We start from the raw sequence: 18022 nt of genomic DNA, 5'->3' as shown, positions 1-18022 counted from the left end.
TCAGCGATACATGCAGCTGTGTCATCAGTCACTCGTTGGGCACACTCTGCAGCAAGGTCGAGGGCAGTACTCATGCAATACTGCAGTCAGGCTGTACGGCAGGGGTTCTCACACTTCATTGTTCCGCGACCCCCTTCTGACAGCAAAAATTACTAGATGACCCCAAGAGGGGGGACCCAAATCTGAGCCTGCCCGAGCACCACCGCTCTGGGCGGGGGAGGGGGCCACAGCTGAAGCCCAAGAGCTTCAGGCCCAGGCAAGGGGCCTGTAACCTGAGCCCCACCACCCAGGGCTGAAGCCCTCTAGCTTTGGCCCTGGGCAGTGGGGCTGGGGCTTTGGCCCCGAGCCCCAGCAAGTCTAATGCCAGCCCTGGTAACCCCATTAAATGGGGTCATGACCCACTTTGGGGTCCTGACCCATAGTTTGAGAACCGCTGGGGTATCACCAGCCACCTCTTCAGAGGCAGCGTCAATAACTGGTAATTGGCAGTGCAGGTCCACAGGTAAAGGAAGGAGCCAATGGGAAACCAGCTCAGAAGGCAGCAAGGGAGAGAGGAGGGAACCAGAAGGAAGACCTAGAGGAAAGGAAGAGGAGCTCCAGGTACATGTGCTTGTCCTCACTTCCTTAGTGAAACGTAATAAGGAGGAGTATCTAAGGAGTGAGTGGCCTTTTAATCCACATACCAATATGGCAGGGATGTGCGGTGTCATCCTCAACATAGCGCTCTGCTGGATGAAACAGCATTGCCAAAGCTACTCCAGTGTGTGCGTGTGAGATCATGTCACCTTCTGGTGGCAAGGAACGATGACAGAGAAAAAGGGAAAAGAACAAGGGTGAGAAAGGAAAGATGAAACTGGAGGAATAGAAAGGATGGGGTGGGGGAACGAGAGAGGCAGAGAGGTGAGGGAAGGCGGCCAGGGATGAGAAATGACGAGGGGTGAAAGAAGAAGAGGGCCAGGAGAGAGGGATTCATCGCTTTCACATTTGCACCACAAACTGCTCTGTTCAGCTTCAAAACATTTCCCAGATTCTCCAGTTCTGACATCATGATCCAAGCCAGAAGGGAGATGTGCCCATCCCTTCACACAAGGCATCAGCCATTCACATGGTCCTCTTCTGTCACCAAGGGCCTGATTCACTGTCCAGTGAAGTCAATGGAAAAATCCCCACTGGCTTCTAGGGGAGTTGGACCTGGCTCCAAACACCAGAGCAAAACTTACCACATCACTGTGTGTTGTGTAAAGATTGTCTGCAAGGCTTTCTAGAGCAAGCCACTTCACTGGCAGCTTGGAGGCGCAGCCCTGACGGTAATAGTCTCCACTGTAGATTTTCTTAGAGAGCCCAAAGTCTGCAACGCACACGTTCATATTCTCATCCAACCTGAGGGAAAATGTGAATGAGTAAGAAGGCAACTACTGGCTACATTCAGGCAGCTAGAAATATGTCCAAGACTGGCCAGCTCAGGGCAGTTGTAATGAGGTAGAACACCTTTCAGCCTTAGCTCACCAACTCAAACAGGGCCCAGAGTTGGTAGTGTCCCCAAGTCATCCCCGTTTGGTGGCCAATGTGAAATAGGCTGGAGGTCTCAGAACAGTTCCTAGGGACTAACAGGGGAGTCACTACGACTCTGTAAGTGTGGGAGCAGAGTGACTTCCACCTAAAGGGGTCCAGAGAGAATTGCCTCCCCTCCCCACAGTATTTGTGCAAAACGGTGCACTTAAGCTTCTGCTGCCTGGGCCAAATTTTTCAAAGATATTTAAGTGCCTAAAGATGCAGACAGGTGCCTAGTGGGTTGGAAGTGGTTTTATTTTGATGTACACCAGTTCTACTAAAAAAGAGTTTGGTTCCTTCCCTTACTCCATCCCAAGTAGCCAGGGGAGGAGGAGGGATGAGAAACAAAGCCCTCTCCTTCCTCCCAGCAGGCAGGTGGTTGGGAGAGAGAAGCTGCAATGCTGCATCATGCACAGTTGTCAACAATTTAATTATTTCAAGAGTCCGCGTGTCACCAGAGGGTTCCATGTGCACTCTGGGGAATCCTAGATTAGTTTTTACATCTTCATTATCAAGCCCTCAGAGCTGATACAGTTTTCTGGCAGTTCTAAAAGCTCCTCTCTCTTATCACAGCCCAATCCACTCTCTGCTCAGTACGTTGTATTGTGACCTCGCATCACTACCTGACAATGTCTCATCAGAATGACACAATGCTGCAAAAACATAACATGCGCCCCACCAAACATCAGCCCTGCAAAATACACCCAGAACCCAATGACGGGAGTGCTGGAGATAGGGTTCAGTTTGGGTGCTTCGCTGAATCTTAGGAGTCACCTGTGAGGATATGCCACTCCTCCAATGGGAAAGAACGGTGAGAGTGATTAATCATTGCAATAATTTACCAAGGGTTGTGGTAGAGTTTCCATTTGTAAATCAAGATTGGATGTTTTTCTAAAAGCTCCGCTTTTGGGGAAGTTCTCTGGCCTGTGTTACACATGAGGTCAGACTAGATGATTACAACAGTCCCTGCTGGCCTTGGAATCTATGAATCCCTACACGGCTAACAGGTCCTAGCTTCCTCATATCTGTTGCCACTTTCTTGGAGGGAAGGACTGTATCTGGCTAACCCTTCAGGAGAAGGCAGGCTACTGCCCCTTCCTGTGACTTCCTGGGGCTTCTCACCCCTTTCTCTCTTCTCTCTCTCTTACGAAGGCTCTGCCTCCTTCCCTCCCTAGCCTTTGTTTGGTCTGAAAGCGCCTGGCCCACTTACATGCAGTTCCGAGTAGCAAGGTCCCTGTGTATGAAGTTTTTCGAGCTCAGGTATTCCATCCCACTGGCAATATCAATCATGAACTTGAGTAGTGTTTGAAGAGGCAAATTCTGCAAGAAAGCACAGTTCTAGATTGGTCCCTGGAACATTCCAGTCACTCAGGGCCAAACGGGGGCATTTACCCCCGGTCTACATTGGGGGCGGTGGAGAGGCAGCTTGTTCTCAACGCAAGCGCAACAAAGTAAAGTCATTTCAGAACCTTGTGAGCCCGGAGTCTCCAGTGAGATCAAAACCTTCTAGCCCCTTGCAAGTTCCTTTGAGAGATAAAAACCTGCACCAGTGTGAATGTGATCTTCCCAAACCCACCTCCTCCCGGGAGGGATTGCACAAAGAGAAAGACTTACAAAGGGGTTTTCTCCAATCCGGGACATCAGCAGAAAAGCATGGAGGTCTCCGTGCTTCATAAAGGGCAGGATGACCATGGGAATTGGGAGCCGACCCTTAGGGCGACTTCGCAGGCTGACTCCTGGGGTGAGAGAGAGCACACAGCAAAGAGCAGTTTGCAAACAGATCCATCCTGAACAGGGCGTTACACTTGTCTCTCCCTCTTCTTAACAGTCTGGGGAAAAACACGGTCACCCACATTTCTGGAGGGTTGAATTCCATGTGCCATCCTCCCTCTCAGGGCCTGACCCTATGAGGTGCAGAGACTCCTACCTCAGGGGGAATTGCAGGTGCTCAACACAACTCAGGAGGCACTCAGCTCCTTCCAGGCCTGGGCCCTAAAGTTCCTAGGATCCTTCCAAAGGGGGTGGTGACCTGCCCCACAGAGCACTCGGAGTTTTGCTTGCATTGCCCCATGTCCCACAATGCCTTAGAGCAAGGCAGGAAATGTCCTGCTGTCTTCTTCCTCATTGTTTAGGAGTTTCTAATCTGACGGATAACAAAGGTTTATTTTTACCTATTTTTCCACTGACCCATCTAACATATCCCTTTCACAAGCCATTTCTCAGCCAGGCCATCTGTGGCTAACGTTGCCGAATGGATTTCCAAAAGCCAAGGAAGAACGGAGAAACGGTTTAAGAGAAATCAATTACAGCTGCATTAAAAATATGTGTGTGCGTGCACACACGTCTATAATTACACACACTTCAACTCCCGTTAGGCCTGGAAAGGAGCAACATCCACATCCCGCAGAATGGGAAGGGCCAATTGAACGCTGCTGCCCACCACTCCAGAAGGTGGCTGCATCTCAGTGCTGTTGCATGGTCTGCATACATTTATGTGTATAGTTTATGAAGCAGTTTGGGATCCGGCAAGGCAGGAGGAACTACATTGTGCCATAGAACTCTGCTGCTGGCTCACCGATCAGTTTAGTAACGTGTGGGTGGTCAAACTCCTTCATGCAGGCAGCCTCTCGCAGGAATTCTTCAATGTCACTTGAGGTGAAGATATCCGCTGAAAGGCAGAAGCACGAGATTTTTCCTCAGTGACTCAGAGGAGCATTAAGAGACATGATTATCAGAAGCTTGCTTTGTGAGGCATAACACATTGTCTCAGACGCACAATTAGATAACATTTCACAACAAAGCCTAGCCTGCCACATTCTCCTGGGATGTGGGGGGAGAACAGAAGTTGGAACAGGGAGAGAGCCTCAAGCATACATCAGGGACATCTGGTGACTTCATTCTTGGCAGAGCAAAGACCTGTCGATTAGCAGCTCTTTTCTCAGCAACAGCTTTCATTGGAAGCCACAGAAATCATGAGTGGGGCTTAAAGACGTGGGAATTAATTAGCTAGAAAGGAACTGAATTATAATGGGGGAAAGGGGGGGGCGAGGTGATAGCCTGGCAGAAGGGATTAAAGATGTTGCCAACCAACTAGATAGTCTGGAATCCCAGTCCAAAATGGGGGAGACCATTTAATACATGACCTTGGTGGCACAAAAGATCAATGCTTTTATATCTCTTAGCAGTATTGCTTCTTTTAATTTTCAGGAGCAATGATTTCTTTGGCACCAGCAGCCTTGGAGATCTTGGACCAAATTCAGCAGTGACATTAAGGAGCGTGAAAGTTACTCATTGACCAGTTTCTAATCCGATCACAGCAGTATGAATCTGGAGCAGCTTCCTAGATTTTTCTGCTGTTATTCCAGATTGTGAAGTGAGCTAAGGGTTCAGTGCAGCATGTCATTTCCCCTTCCTTTATGTCACTGCTGAATTTGGTGGGAGTTCTTAAGACCTGCTGAGAGATCACATTCAGACCCAGAGGTTTACAAGCTGGTCAGAAAAATGCTTGTAAATGGCAAAGCAGTGTACCTTGCACTAATCTGGCATTCAATAAATGCAAAGTGAGTGTTGTTTACAGTCTTGTATTCAGTGGGGACCAAACTCAGCTCCAAGCATAAGCAAGCATAACTTCTGTTTAAGTCAATGGCAGCTGCACCCATTTACACCACGTCTGACTTTGGCTCCAGGAGTGACAGGGATGGTGTGGCGCAGGTTAGTATGTGAGTGTGTGTATGTGAGAAAAGGTCTTGCTTTATTTTATCTGCTTTATCTGGTAGTTGCTCTTCCAGTTACAACCCCACTTCTCAGTCAACTTGGAAGTTGGGCTTGTTTTGTACGTCCACTGAATGCCAAATCAATGGGCGTTCTGCTATTTTGTCACTTACACCCGACACATAACTTACGTTACTATTTACTTCACCACTGAATTTGGCCCAGAGACTTTCATCCATTTACTTCAGGATATATTTGGATGGATTTGGCCCTTCATTGTTACCTGTGTAGGGCCAAGTAGACTTGACAGAATTGTCCATGCCATAGGACTTACTATGGTGCAGAATCAAGGAATTGAGTGGCATTCTCTGTACTTAGTAGCAATAATATTTACTATTTGCTTCTGGTGGTGCCCAGAAGGTGCTAGGTGGGGTACAAACAATAAGGAGGTCTGGTCCCTGCCCTGAAGAGCTTATATTTTTTAGAAGACGAAATGGACAGAGATCACGGGGAAAGAAAAGGGATTAACAAACAAGTGAGGAGGCTCAGTGGGAGCAGGTATGATGAAGAAATCAATGTTGACAGACATTTACCAATCAAAATCGAATCCTTCCAAGCCTAAATGTAATCTTTCCAAGTGATTTTATTTTAAGTGTTTCAAGTGGCCCCGCTTTCACCCACCTTTCAACATCTTTACTGCAACCTTCTGGAAAGAACCATCCTCCAGCTTCAGTAGCGCCTCTCTAACCGATCCAAACTCGCCTGTGGAATAACCAGAGCAGGCAGTAAGGAGACAGCGCTAGCACAGATGATTCACATCACGTTTACTCCAGGGATCACGGAGGGAGGAGCTGGGAGCTGAAGAGCTATAAGAAGTATAGCTACCAGCTCCATTTCTCCTACAGCAGCCCCATGAGCATATGTGTGCGTGGGAGGCCAGAGCAGCATGACCAAGGGAAAGAAAATACCGTGATGGAGGTATGCTAGGTAGGGGACAGTTTCAACTGGCAATCCTTTGCTGACTGAGGACGTGCAGAGTTGGAGGGAGGATCATGGATCACAGCTGAGGAGTATTTCTGGAAAGGGGATATTGAGAGAGGCAAGGCTGAATCAGGCTTGGCTGGGGCAGAGAGGGGTCTCTCAGCTGAAGAACTAAGGAAGCTTTCATCTGAGGAAGCTCTCCAAGGTGACAGCTGTCAGAGATGACCATGCCAGTGGGATTCATCAACGAACCAAGACACAATCAGGCCTTATCTCTGCAAATTCAGGGATTAACATCCACTGACTATAGCTGGCCTAACAATCTATTCAAGCACTTGTGTGTGGACAGGAGGCACATGTCAATCGATCGAGGGGGTGTTTGCCCCAGTAAATTTCTCCAGTGGAAACAAGGCCCCGGTGTAGACAAAGCATGGCTGGCTACACCATGTTAATTTTGGCCTGAAGTGGTTTTAAACCATAACACAGATTTAAAACAAATATAATGTATCAGTTTGCATTAGTTTCAGTCTAGCTTTGATTTGCCTGATGGAATAAGTTCCAGCTGCTAAATCCACATGATTTCATAACCACTTATCTTGTAGACGAATGCACTTGGTTTGAGGTATATTGTTTCAGATCGGAATGCTGCCAAGTAAGCAGGACTGGAGCAAGAGTGAAAAAATGGAGCAAGGTGGTTCTGGCATCTACACCACAAGTGAAAGGACCTGATAGAAGTCAGCTTCTTCCTGCTAGCTTTTCCCCAGTGCCATGTCCAGTGCTGTATGTGGTCATTCCACAATCACAGCACAATAGATCAGGTCACAGGACCCAAAGTGGCAGGAGGTGGGGGGTAAAAGATGGTTGAAAGCCATCTTTATGGTGTCCCTAAGGGCAACCAAAGGCTGTTACACAGCCGGGGATCATCAGAGCACAAGGCAGGATTGAAGAGAATTGCATTAAATCTAATCTTAGAAATCTATTGTCAAAACGAAAACCAGCTCCCTTTTCCATTGCCTATGCCGCCTGATTTCGGTTTCTTTTTGGATTAATTGCTGGCCTTTTCATTAAATGCTTTATGTTTTTCTAGTGATTAACCTAAACTAAAACGCTAGAGCTGAACACCCTCAAATTCTGGTAAAATTCAGATCCCGCTGCAGACTTACCCCTATAATGCTTTAAACCCAAATCCTGCATTCAAACAGCCCCAGACTGAGAACATTTGAAGCTGGATCCATATAATTTTTTGGTCTTGGGTTGTTTTTTTGTAAAGTGCCTCATATTCTCTGTGCTGTCTTATTTCGTTTAAGACTCTAAAGAAAGCATATTGTAATACAATTTTTATAGAATTCCTTCCATACCATTTAGTTGCATTGTATACATTTGTAAATTGAAGGGATGGCTGAAATTTAAGCAAATATTCCTTAGCTTAAAACACCTGGGAAGTTTGCATACCAGTGGACCAGGAGTACTGTGTAAAACCTTATGTGTGCGATAGCTATAACTAAGTCTCGGGACCTGATTAAAAAACTCTTAACAGCTGTAGTGTAGATGCGGCCTAATCACATCCTCATAACCAAGCCAAAGCCTTGAATTGTTTTAACGCAGGAGATGGTTAGTGCCCATCTAAACTACAACGTTTAACCACGTTTAACATGATCAAGGGACAAACGGGTTGTAACCGCTTCCCCTGACTTGGTGACGGTTGAAATAGATGGGGCATTAATCAGAGTGTATTAGGTCTTGTTCAGGTTTTGGTACAGACTCACCCTTGCCTAGCATCCTTCCCAGAGTGAACTGCTGCTCCTGGATTAGAACATCCTTGAGTTTGTTCTTCAGTTCATCACTGATCCCTAAGCTGTCCACTGGAAAAATGAAGGAAGGATTAAAAGAGGGATGCATGACAAAAGGTTCTATGAGAACATGCAGTGAGTCCAGCCCTTTAGCACGCTCCCATAATCCAGCCCTTCAGTCCTATTCCCACATTATATGTTGGTGACCTGGGAAAAGGGAGGGCTCCTCCCACATCCTTAAGCCTCATGCAAGACAAGAAGCCAATAACTTTCAGGCATGTGAAAATTGGTCTTTCAGTGCCAAAGAGACAGTGATGGAAATGCTATGAAACACTGCTCTCGGTAACCCCAAAAGCAAGTGGGATACAAGAGTACAGTAAATAACACTGAGGAGCCAGACTTGCATCAGTTTCCCAGAGGGTGTTTGGGACCTCAGCTGCTTTAAATCAGCCTATCTCCACTAATATCTGTGGAGCTGCACCAGTTTACAATGGTTGAGGATCTGGCCCTTAGCTGTTATTACACACATTACAAGTCTCCCTGTGCCTGATGAGGATGGATAAGATAATACCCAATATATGATGGGCATTAGGGCAATAGAGCAATTTCTGACTCCAGAAGAACAGACTCAAAGGAATGTGTTGCAACCATCCCAGTCCAGCAATGCAGCACCACTCCAAGGAATCACCCCTTTGAGCGTGGAGCACAGAACTGGAAGATGGAATTTCTAATCCTGGATCTGACTCTTGCACAAATCACTTAACTGTGACTCAGTGCCTCATCTGTAAACAGCAGCCTAATATTTCTTCCTTGCCGCATACTGATTAATTAGTTCATGTTTGTACCACATTTTGAAGGGCTATTTTTAATGCTACAGACTGTTCTATTATTATTATTAGGACAGATTGATCTCCATTACACCACTGACATTAAATTCAATGGAGTCATACCAGTGTAACACTGGTGCAGGGGAGTGGCGAATCAGACCCATTGAGCTTTGCACTGTAGTATGGAATGATAGCGGCCAGAAGATGTTCTCTTAGGCCTCGTCTACACTACGAGTTTAGGTCAAATTTAGCCGCGTTAAATCGAATTAAGCCTGGACACGTTCACACGACGAAGCCCTTTCTTTCGACTTAAAGGGCCCTTTAAACCGGTTTCTTTACTCCACCTCCAACGAGGGGATTAGCGATAAAATCGGCCTTAGGGGGTCGGAATTGGGGTAGTGTGGATGAAATTCGACGTTATTGGCCTCCGGGAGCTATCCCACAGTGCTTCATTGTGACCGCTCTGGACAGCACTCTCAACTCAGATGCACTGGCCAGGTAGACAGGAAAAGCCCCGCGAACGTTTGAATTTCATTTCCTGTTTGCTCAGCGTGGAGAGCACAGGTGACCACGCAGAGCTCATCAGCACAGGTAACCATGATGGAGTCCCAGAATCGCAAAAGAGCTCCAGCATGGACAGAACGGGAGGTACGGGAGGTACGGGAGAACGGGAGGCTCGCCATATGGGGAGACGAATCACTGCTGGCTGAACTCCGAAGCAGTAAACGAAATGGCAAAATATTAGAAAAGGTCTCCAAGGCCATGAAGGACAGAAGCCATAACAGGGACGCACAGCAGTGCCGCATGAAAATTAAGGAGCTAAGGCAAGCCTACCACAAAGCCAGAGAAGCAAACGGAAGGTCCGGGGCAGAGCCGCAAACATGCCGCTTCTACGCGGAGCTGCATGCCATTCTAGGGGGTGCAGCCACCACTACCCCAACCGTGTGCTACGAGTCCCTCACTGGAGAAACACACAGGGAAGCGGGTTCGGGGTACGAGGAAGATGAGGATGGAGAAAATGTAGATAGCTCACAGCCGCAAGGAAGCGGAGAAACCGGTTTCCCCAACAGCCAGGATATGTTTATCACCCTGGACCTGGAACCAGTAACCCCCGAACTCACCCAAGGCGTGCTCCCAGACCCTGAGGGCACACAGGGGACCTCTGGTGAGTGTACCTTTGTAAATATTACACATGGTTTAAAAGCAAGCGTGTTTAATGATTAATGATTAATTTGCCCTGGCAATCGCGGCCAGTACAGCTACTGGAAAAGTCTGTTAACGTGTATGGGGATGGAGTGGAAATCCTCCAGGGACATCTCCAGAAAACTCTCCTGGATGTACTCCCAAAGCCTTTGCAAAAGGTTTCTGGGGAGGGCTGCCTTATCCCGTCCGCCAGGCCAGTAGCACGTAGTCTGGAATCATTGCATAACAAAGCATGGCAGCGTATGGTCCCGGTGTTTGCTGGCATGCAGACAACATCCATTCCTTATCGCTCTTTGTTATCCTCAGGAGAGTGATATCATTCACGGTCACCTGGTTGAAATGGGGCAATTTTATTAAGGGGACATTCAGAGGTGCCCGTTCCTGCTCTGCTGAACAGAAATATTCCCCGCTGTTAGCCACGCGGTGGGGGGGAGGGGTGAAGTGATCATCCCAGAGAATTGGGTGTGTGGGGGAGGGGAGTTAGTTGGGTTTGTGCTGCATGTTAACCCTGAAACCGCAGCCCCTCCTTTTACATTGCAAACCCATTTTAAATGGCCAACCCAACGGGTGCTTGGTATGGGAAATGAGAGCACTACTGTTTGAAACCATTCCCACATGTTAAGAAGGTTAAAAAAGCCAAAAAGACTGTGTCTTACCATGGCTGCCTGCAAGCTGAAATCTGTGGCCTGGCACTGCGTGAGTGATCTCTCACACCAAACCGGCAGGCCCTCAATATAAGAGGAAAAATGCGACCTTGTAACGAAAGCACATGTGCTGTGTAATGTGAACAGCAAAATTTAACGTGAAAGAGTGTACCCATTGTTCTCTAAAATGTGTCTTTTTTAACCACCTCTCCCTTCTCCTCCACCAGCTGCAAATGTTTCTCCTTCACAGAGGCTAGTGAAGATTAGAAAGAGAAAACGTAGGACGCGTGATGACATGTTCACAGAGCTACAGATGTCCTCCCACGCTGACAGAGCACAGCAGAATGCGTGGAGGCAGTCAATGACTGATTACAGAAAAGCACAATATGAACGAGAGGAGAGGTGGCGTGCTGAATCGCGGGATGAACAGAGCAAGTTGCGGGCTGAAGATGATAGGTGGCGTCAGCTTGCAGACAGAAGGCAAGAGTCGATGCTCCGGCTGCTGGAGCATCAAACTGATATGCTCCAGCGTATGGTTGAGCTGCAGGAAAGGCAGCAGGAGCAGAGACCGCCGCTACAGCCCCTGTGTAACCAACAGCCCTCCTCCCCAAGTTCCATAGCCTCCTCACCCAGACGCCCAAGAACACGGTGGGGGGGCCTCCGGCCACCCAGTCACTCCACCCCAGATGATTGCCCTAGCATCAGAAGGCTGGCCTTCAATAAGAGTTAAAGTTTTAAACTGCAGTGTGTCCTTTTCCTTCCCTCCTCCCCCACCCATCCCGGGCTACCTTTGCAATTATCCCCCTAGTTGTGTGATGAATTAATAAAGAATGCATGAATGTGAAGTAACAATGACTTTTTTGCCTCTGCAAGCGGTGCTCGAAGGGGGAAGGGGAGGGTGGGGTGGTTGGCTTACAGGGAAGTAGAGTGAACCGGGTGGGGGGGGGGGGGCGGAGGGTTCATCAAGGAGAAACAAACAGAAGTTTCACACCGTAGCCTGGCCAGTCACAAAACTCGTTTTCAAAGCTTCTCTGATGCGCACCGCGCCATGCTGTGCTCCTCTAACCGCCCTGGTGTCTGGCTGCGCGTAATCAGCGGCCAGGCGATTTGCCTCAACCTCCCACCCCGCCATAAATGTCTCCCCCTTACTCTAACAGATACTGTGGAGCGCACAGCAAGCAGCAATAACAATGGGGATATTCTTTTCGCTAAGGTCTGAGCGAGTCAGTAAGCTGCGCCAGCACGCTTTTAAACGTCCAAATGCACATTCCACCACCATTCGGCACTTGCTCAGCCTGTAGTTGAACAGGTCCTGACTCCTGTCCAGGCTGCCTGTGTACGGCTTCATGAGCCATGGCATTAAGGGGTAGGCTGGGTCCCCAAGGATCACGATAGGCATTTCAACATCCCCAACGGTTATTTTCTGATCCGGGAAGAAAGTCCCTTCCTCCAGCTTTCGAAACAGAGCAGAGTGCCTGAAGACGCGAGCATCATGTACCTTTCCCGGACATCCCACGTTGATGTTGGTGAAACGTCCCTTGTGATCCACCAGGGCTTGCAGCAGCATTGAAAAGTACCCCTTGCGGTTTATGTACTTGGTGGCTTGGTGCTCCGGTGCCAAGATAGGGATATGGGTTCCGTCTATGGCCCCACCACAGTTTGGGAATCCCATTGCAGCAAAGCCATCCACTATGGCCTGCACGTTTCCCAGAGTCACTACCCTTGATATCACCAGGTCTTTCATTGCCCTGGCAACTTGGATCACAGCAGCCCCCACAGTAGATTTGTCCACTCCAAATTGATTCCCGACTGACCGGTAGCTGTCTGGTGTTGCAAGCTTCCACAGGGCTATCGCCACTCGCTTCTCAACTGTGAGGGCTGCTCTCATCCTGGTATTCTGGCGCTTCAGGGCAGGGGAAAGCAAGTCACAAAGTTCCATGAAAGTGCCCTTACGCATGCGAAAGTTGCGCAGCCACTGGGAATCGTCCCACACCTGCAGCACGATGCGGTCCCACCAGTCTGTGCTTGTTTCCCGGGCCCAGAATCGGCGTTCCACGGCATGAACCTGCCCCAGTAACACCATGATTTCCACATTGCTGGGGCCTGTGCCTTGTGAGAGGTCTATGTCCATGTCAATTTCCTCATCACTCTCATCGCTGCGCTGCAATCGCCTCCTCGGCTGGTCCTGGTTTTGCTTTGGCATGTTCTGGCTCTGCATATACTCCAGGACAATGCGCGTGCTGTTCATAGTGCTCATAATTGCCGCGGTGATCTGAGCGGGCTCCACGATCCCAGTGCTAGCTATGGCGTCTGGTCTGAAAAAAGGCGCGAAACTAGTATCTGACGGACCAGGGGAGGGAGGGAGGGAGGGGCGAGTGACGACATGGCATACAGGTACAGGGAATTAAAATCAACAAAGGTGGCTGTGCATCAGGGAGAAACACAAACAACTGTCACACAGAATGGCCCCCCCCAAAAATTGAACTCAAAAGCCTGGGTTTAGCAGGCCGTTGATTTGACGGAGGGAGGGGGAAGCAAATGAATACAGAACAAATCTATTTTTTACATCTTAAGACGACGGTGCAGCATGACTGATAGCCCTCGGCATCTTCTGGGTGCTTGGCAGCAAATACTGGGCGCTTGGCAGTTAGTGTACTAAGACTGATAGCCACATTTTTCCTGTATGATGACGATGGCCTTCAGGCCTATTGCACGATCTGCTGCTCAGGGAAGACTCTGCTAATGTGCGATGATCCAACTTGTAATAGGTAACTACGACTGATAGCCATCATCGTCATTGTGAAGGCAGCAGAATATGACTGGGGGGATGGGGGACTGGGGGACATACGGAGTTCCAGCCACTGCTGTACGATGACGACGGTTACCAGTCGTAATACACCATCTACTGCCAAAAGGCAAAAGGCAAGGGGCTGGTGCAATGCAGCCCTACGGCTGCCAGCCCCACGGCTGCCAGCACCCAGATCGCCGATGAAGGCTACCAGTCATGCTGCACCGTCTACCGCCAAAAGGCAGTTAGCTGCTGCTGCTGTGTAGCAATGCAGTCCCACGTCTGCCGGCACCCAGATGACATATGGTGACGGTGAGCTGAGCTGAGCGGGCTCCATGCTTGCCGTGGTATGTTGTCTGCACAGGTAACCCAGGTAAAAAGGCGCGAATCTATTGTCTGCCGTTGCTCTGACGGAGGGGGAGGGGCCTGACGACATGTACCCAGAACCCCCCGCGACACTGTTTTGCATCATTCGGGCATTGGGATCTCAACCCAGAATTCCAATGGGCGGCGGAGACTGCGGGAACTGTGGGATAGCTACCCATAGTGCAATACTCCGGAAGTCGATGCTAGCCTCGGTACTGTGGACGCGGTCCGCCGACTAGAGCACTTAGAGCATTTTATGTGGGGACACACACAATCGGCTGTATACAACCAATTTCTATAAAACCGGCTTCTATTAATTCGACCTAATTTCGTAGTGTAGACATACCCTTAGTGTAAAATCAAATGCTAGAAGCTATGGAACTAAGTAGGCTAACATACTAGCCTTTCACCTCTGTAGACTTTGTTTCAAATCCAACACGGTGGCCTCAACCTAGACTCTTGTGGACATCTGTCCACAAGACAGTCCAGCCCTATTGACAGCCTTTTCCCAGAGCTGGATTAGACAAAGGTTTAGCATTTAATAGCTATGAGATTGGTATAGGGAAACATGCTCAGCACCTGCTCACACTACGTCTGGAGCCTCATTCAAGTTAATCCCAGTTTTTCATCCTAAAGAGTGAGTTTTAGGGAAAGGTGAGCGAGACCAAGATATACATGTGAATGGGACTTGTTGGAAAGAGTCACTCAGACCATTTTACCTACATGTTGCCTCAATCTGCTCTGGGCCTTCCCTGTTGAAAGACCTGGCTGCTCTGAAATGGACCACTGGCTCTCCCCTGCCGATCACAGTGCCAAAGACTTGTCTAGGAGGCAAACAGAAGCACAAAATTACAATGAACAGGCCATTCCTTGCTACAGGGGTATCTCCACCCAAATTTATCAGACAATGCAATGGCTCCAAACAAGGAGCAGAAATATTCAATCTGCCACAAGTCTTCAGTATAAAAAACAGTGAATGAAAAACCCAGTGGAGAGGGAGCTGAAGACCACCATCTCCAGCATCCATAACCTGAAAAGAATCTATCTTACCCAAACCGAGTTTCTTTTCTTCTTTTTCGAAGGAGAATGAGTGCCAGGGCAACAGCTGTAACCAGGGCAGTGAGAATGCCCAAAGCCACAGGGACCCAGGATGTCCCATAGGGTGGTTGTCTCTGGCCATCTAGGTGGAAGATAAGACACTGGTTAGAAAGTAGGCAACCATCTATGCTTGACAAACAAAAGCTGAATTAATCCACCTCACCGAGATATTTTCCTCCTGCAAGTTAACAGAACAATCTTGCTGTACTTTGTGTGCCTTGGGGAATCTTATCAACACAGAGACTTGGGTTAAGCAACTACTCAACTGATCATCTAAAACCTGGTTGCTTAACTGAGATGAACTTCTAGCAAAGGTGGAGCAGACCTGTATCATGTGGGTGGACTCTATTCTTAGTTACACCCGTGGCAAATTAAGTAAATGCAGTTGTTCCAGATTACCCTATTGAAAATGAGATCAGAATTTCATTCAGTATGTATTGGGGTGGATTCTTAAGACAAGAGGTTGCTTAACAAGGGTGGTCTCGTGTACAGGTTTCATTCTGTTTTCTCTCTGAAGTGAGTAGTCTTGTCCAGGCCAAGATATCTATACATGATGCCAAGCATACCTCACAGGCTTGGTGGCCTTCTGAAAGAGAGTAGAGGAGCTTGGCACTAATTGTGACTCTGATGTTTTTTGTAAGTGAAACTGAGTAAGATGACTTTTTGGAAGTCCACCATGAGTCCATTCGTGGAGGAAACTAATCATAACATTGGTTCTAGCTTCTGTTTTGACAGTGCTCTTTGCTGTGTGCTGTCCAGAAAAGGATGGATATGAACCCCTTTCTGATTGAGAGCTGCCTCCAGAACAAATATCTTTGGGAATATACTTGGGGGAAGGGGTGAGGCCAAAGGATAGGCCCTATATTGTAAATGTCCCTAGGCACAGGAGCACCTTAGAACCTGCCTGATCAGGAAGTGTATGGAGCAATGGAGTGACTTCAGCAACAAGATATGAGAGCTGATATATGGTCTCTAAATACCCATTGCTGTCTCAATTGGAATTGTGATATTTTTACTAATTTATTCCAGTTCTTCAAATCTAGGAGAACCTTAATGCTTCCCAACTATTTGGGGATGGGAGAAGAATGTGGAACAGGTCCCTGGGCATCTCTCCAGCCTTGGCACTGACTTGATAAACTCCATCATCTGACTGTGGCTTTACCAGGTTCTGGGAGAGGGAGGCTGAGGGGAATGATCTGTGAGGGGTCTGAGGAATTCTATGGAATTCTTGTTGGCTACTCCGGTCACCACTGATTGGAAAAAGTAGCAGTCCAATGGGCTGAGAACAGGAGGAACCTCTCTCCATGGGTCCCATCTGCTCTGATGGGTGCCGGGGGAAGGGAGTCCGGCATTCTTATAGCTGGTGGAGCCTTGTCTGGTGAGGGTGTTTCTGGGCCTTCTGTATTGGTTGAAGTGTACACCCCTGGTGTGGAATTTTTAATGGAATGAAGAATAATGTAACAAACTGGGGAAATGTAAGGAGACAGTGTAAACTCCTGAGCTGGAATAAATCCAGGAAACGGAGGCTAATACCCCTATGCTTGTGTAAAAGCTATCAGAGCTTTAGTTGCACCGGTGTAAAAGGTGATTTGGTGTCCATTTATCAGCACTCACATCTTCTTAATCACTTTCAGACCATCTCTGGAACCTAATGATAATGCCACATTGAGACAAAGGAGGGCAGTTCACACCTCTCTCAAAGTTATTGTTTCAGTCTGTTTGAAGGTATCACTTTGGGTCACATGCAGAAAGTCTCCTTCAAAACCAGAAAGGCTAGAAACTTCCTTCATTTTGTTTTTTTTTTTTTAAATTTTTTAAAGGAAAACTAAATTCTACAGAAACTTCTAGGACCAGCAGAGATGTATTGGAATGGTGAATCACCATGTACCAGCCCAGTCTGACCTCTGTGCAGGATGGAAGGGGTTAGTGCTGCAGTGACCATCCCCTTAGCTCTGACCCCTCCTGAACCAAGGAGTGTCAACTGCACAATTTATCCATAGGGTTGGAGGGAAGGGAAGTGCATGTCTTAGAGCTACTGGACCCCACTCCAGATGTTCCCAGTTACATCCCTTCTTCCTGTTGAACTAGAGGGAAGCATTGCAGCCTGAGTAAAGACAGCAAGAGTTGCCTCCTCACCAGAGGTGACACATGTGGAGGGGGCATGCGGGGTCACGCCTCCCCAGATTTGTTACTTGGCTTGTACTGAGCATGTTCACACAGATTGAGCATGCTCAGTAACACTGCTGAAGCTGGCTGCTCTGACTCCTCCCCCCTAATATTGGCTGGCACGGATCGTGTCTGCTCCTCACCCTGCAGCCCATGTCTATCTGTGGAAGGCGTCTTATTGACAGCACTGCATGAGGCAGAATTATGTATTTGCTAACGTGAGCATTTAGATGCATTCTGGTGTTATAAGAGCACTGGTTTTTATTAGCTTTGTAGTTCTTTCACCCCAAGGATGTACAAAGAGTACATCCTAAGGGTCCCCCTGAGAACATGATCATAAACATTAGAGATAGAAAACCTATTAGATCATTCTGCCCATGTCCCTGCAGAATTTGTGTCAGGTGCTTCTATCAAAGCAAGAGATTCCTATGTGTAGAAAGCAGAGCTCCAACTGGCTCTCTGCAATATGACACGATTTAAAGTTTTTATAAGCTTAGCCGCCCCTACCACAGCCCAGGGAGATGTTAATGACCCACTCTTGGCATTTTGCACACAGAGCACCCACACAAAGTGTATCCAGTGCCAGCTAGCTATTTTTGGAAAGTCAGCCACTTTTCTTTTCTCTCAGGCACAGGCCTGGAACAAAATGACATTAGTTCTGCAGTTCTATAGTTTAGGGCCTGTCAGCATTTCTATAAATAACCCTATTTCCCTGCTTTTGTGCCCTTGGTCATGGACCAACTCTCGGCCACAACAAGCATCAGTCCAGAGATTTTTTTTTAAAAAAAAGCAATTTATGAGACAAAAACAAACAAAAAACTGTTTTGTTCTTTTATGGTGATCTTATTCCAATTTAAAGGGACATCATCCCCTGGAAATCTAGTCAGCAAACGAGAA

General features: G+C 47.9%; 1 protein-coding gene across 1 annotated transcript in view; it reads right to left on the bottom strand.

The window, feature by feature from the left end:
- TYRO3 (TYRO3 protein tyrosine kinase) overlaps positions 1-18022 on the bottom strand; it is a 56461-nt gene that overhangs the window by 6526 nt on the left and 31913 nt on the right. The window contains exons 10-17 of the mRNA XM_065403855.1: positions 14912-15041; positions 14585-14685; positions 8010-8105; positions 5944-6024; positions 4127-4219; positions 3166-3287; positions 2762-2871; positions 1221-1380 (exon numbers count right to left, since the gene is read on the bottom strand). Coding sequence (XP_065259927.1) covers positions 1221-1380; positions 2762-2871; positions 3166-3287; positions 4127-4219; positions 5944-6024; positions 8010-8105; positions 14585-14685; positions 14912-15041 — 893 coding nt within the window. The remainder of the gene's footprint in view (positions 1-1220; positions 1381-2761; positions 2872-3165; positions 3288-4126; positions 4220-5943; positions 6025-8009; positions 8106-14584; positions 14686-14911; positions 15042-18022) is intronic.

This window comes from Emys orbicularis, chromosome 4 (assembly GCF_028017835.1).
Source record: "Emys orbicularis isolate rEmyOrb1 chromosome 4, rEmyOrb1.hap1, whole genome shotgun sequence".
In the NCBI taxonomy this organism is placed as follows: domain Eukaryota; kingdom Metazoa; phylum Chordata; order Testudines; family Emydidae; genus Emys; species Emys orbicularis.
Note: the sequence above shows the minus strand (reverse complement) of the source record. Positions and strands in the feature narration are given on the sequence as shown.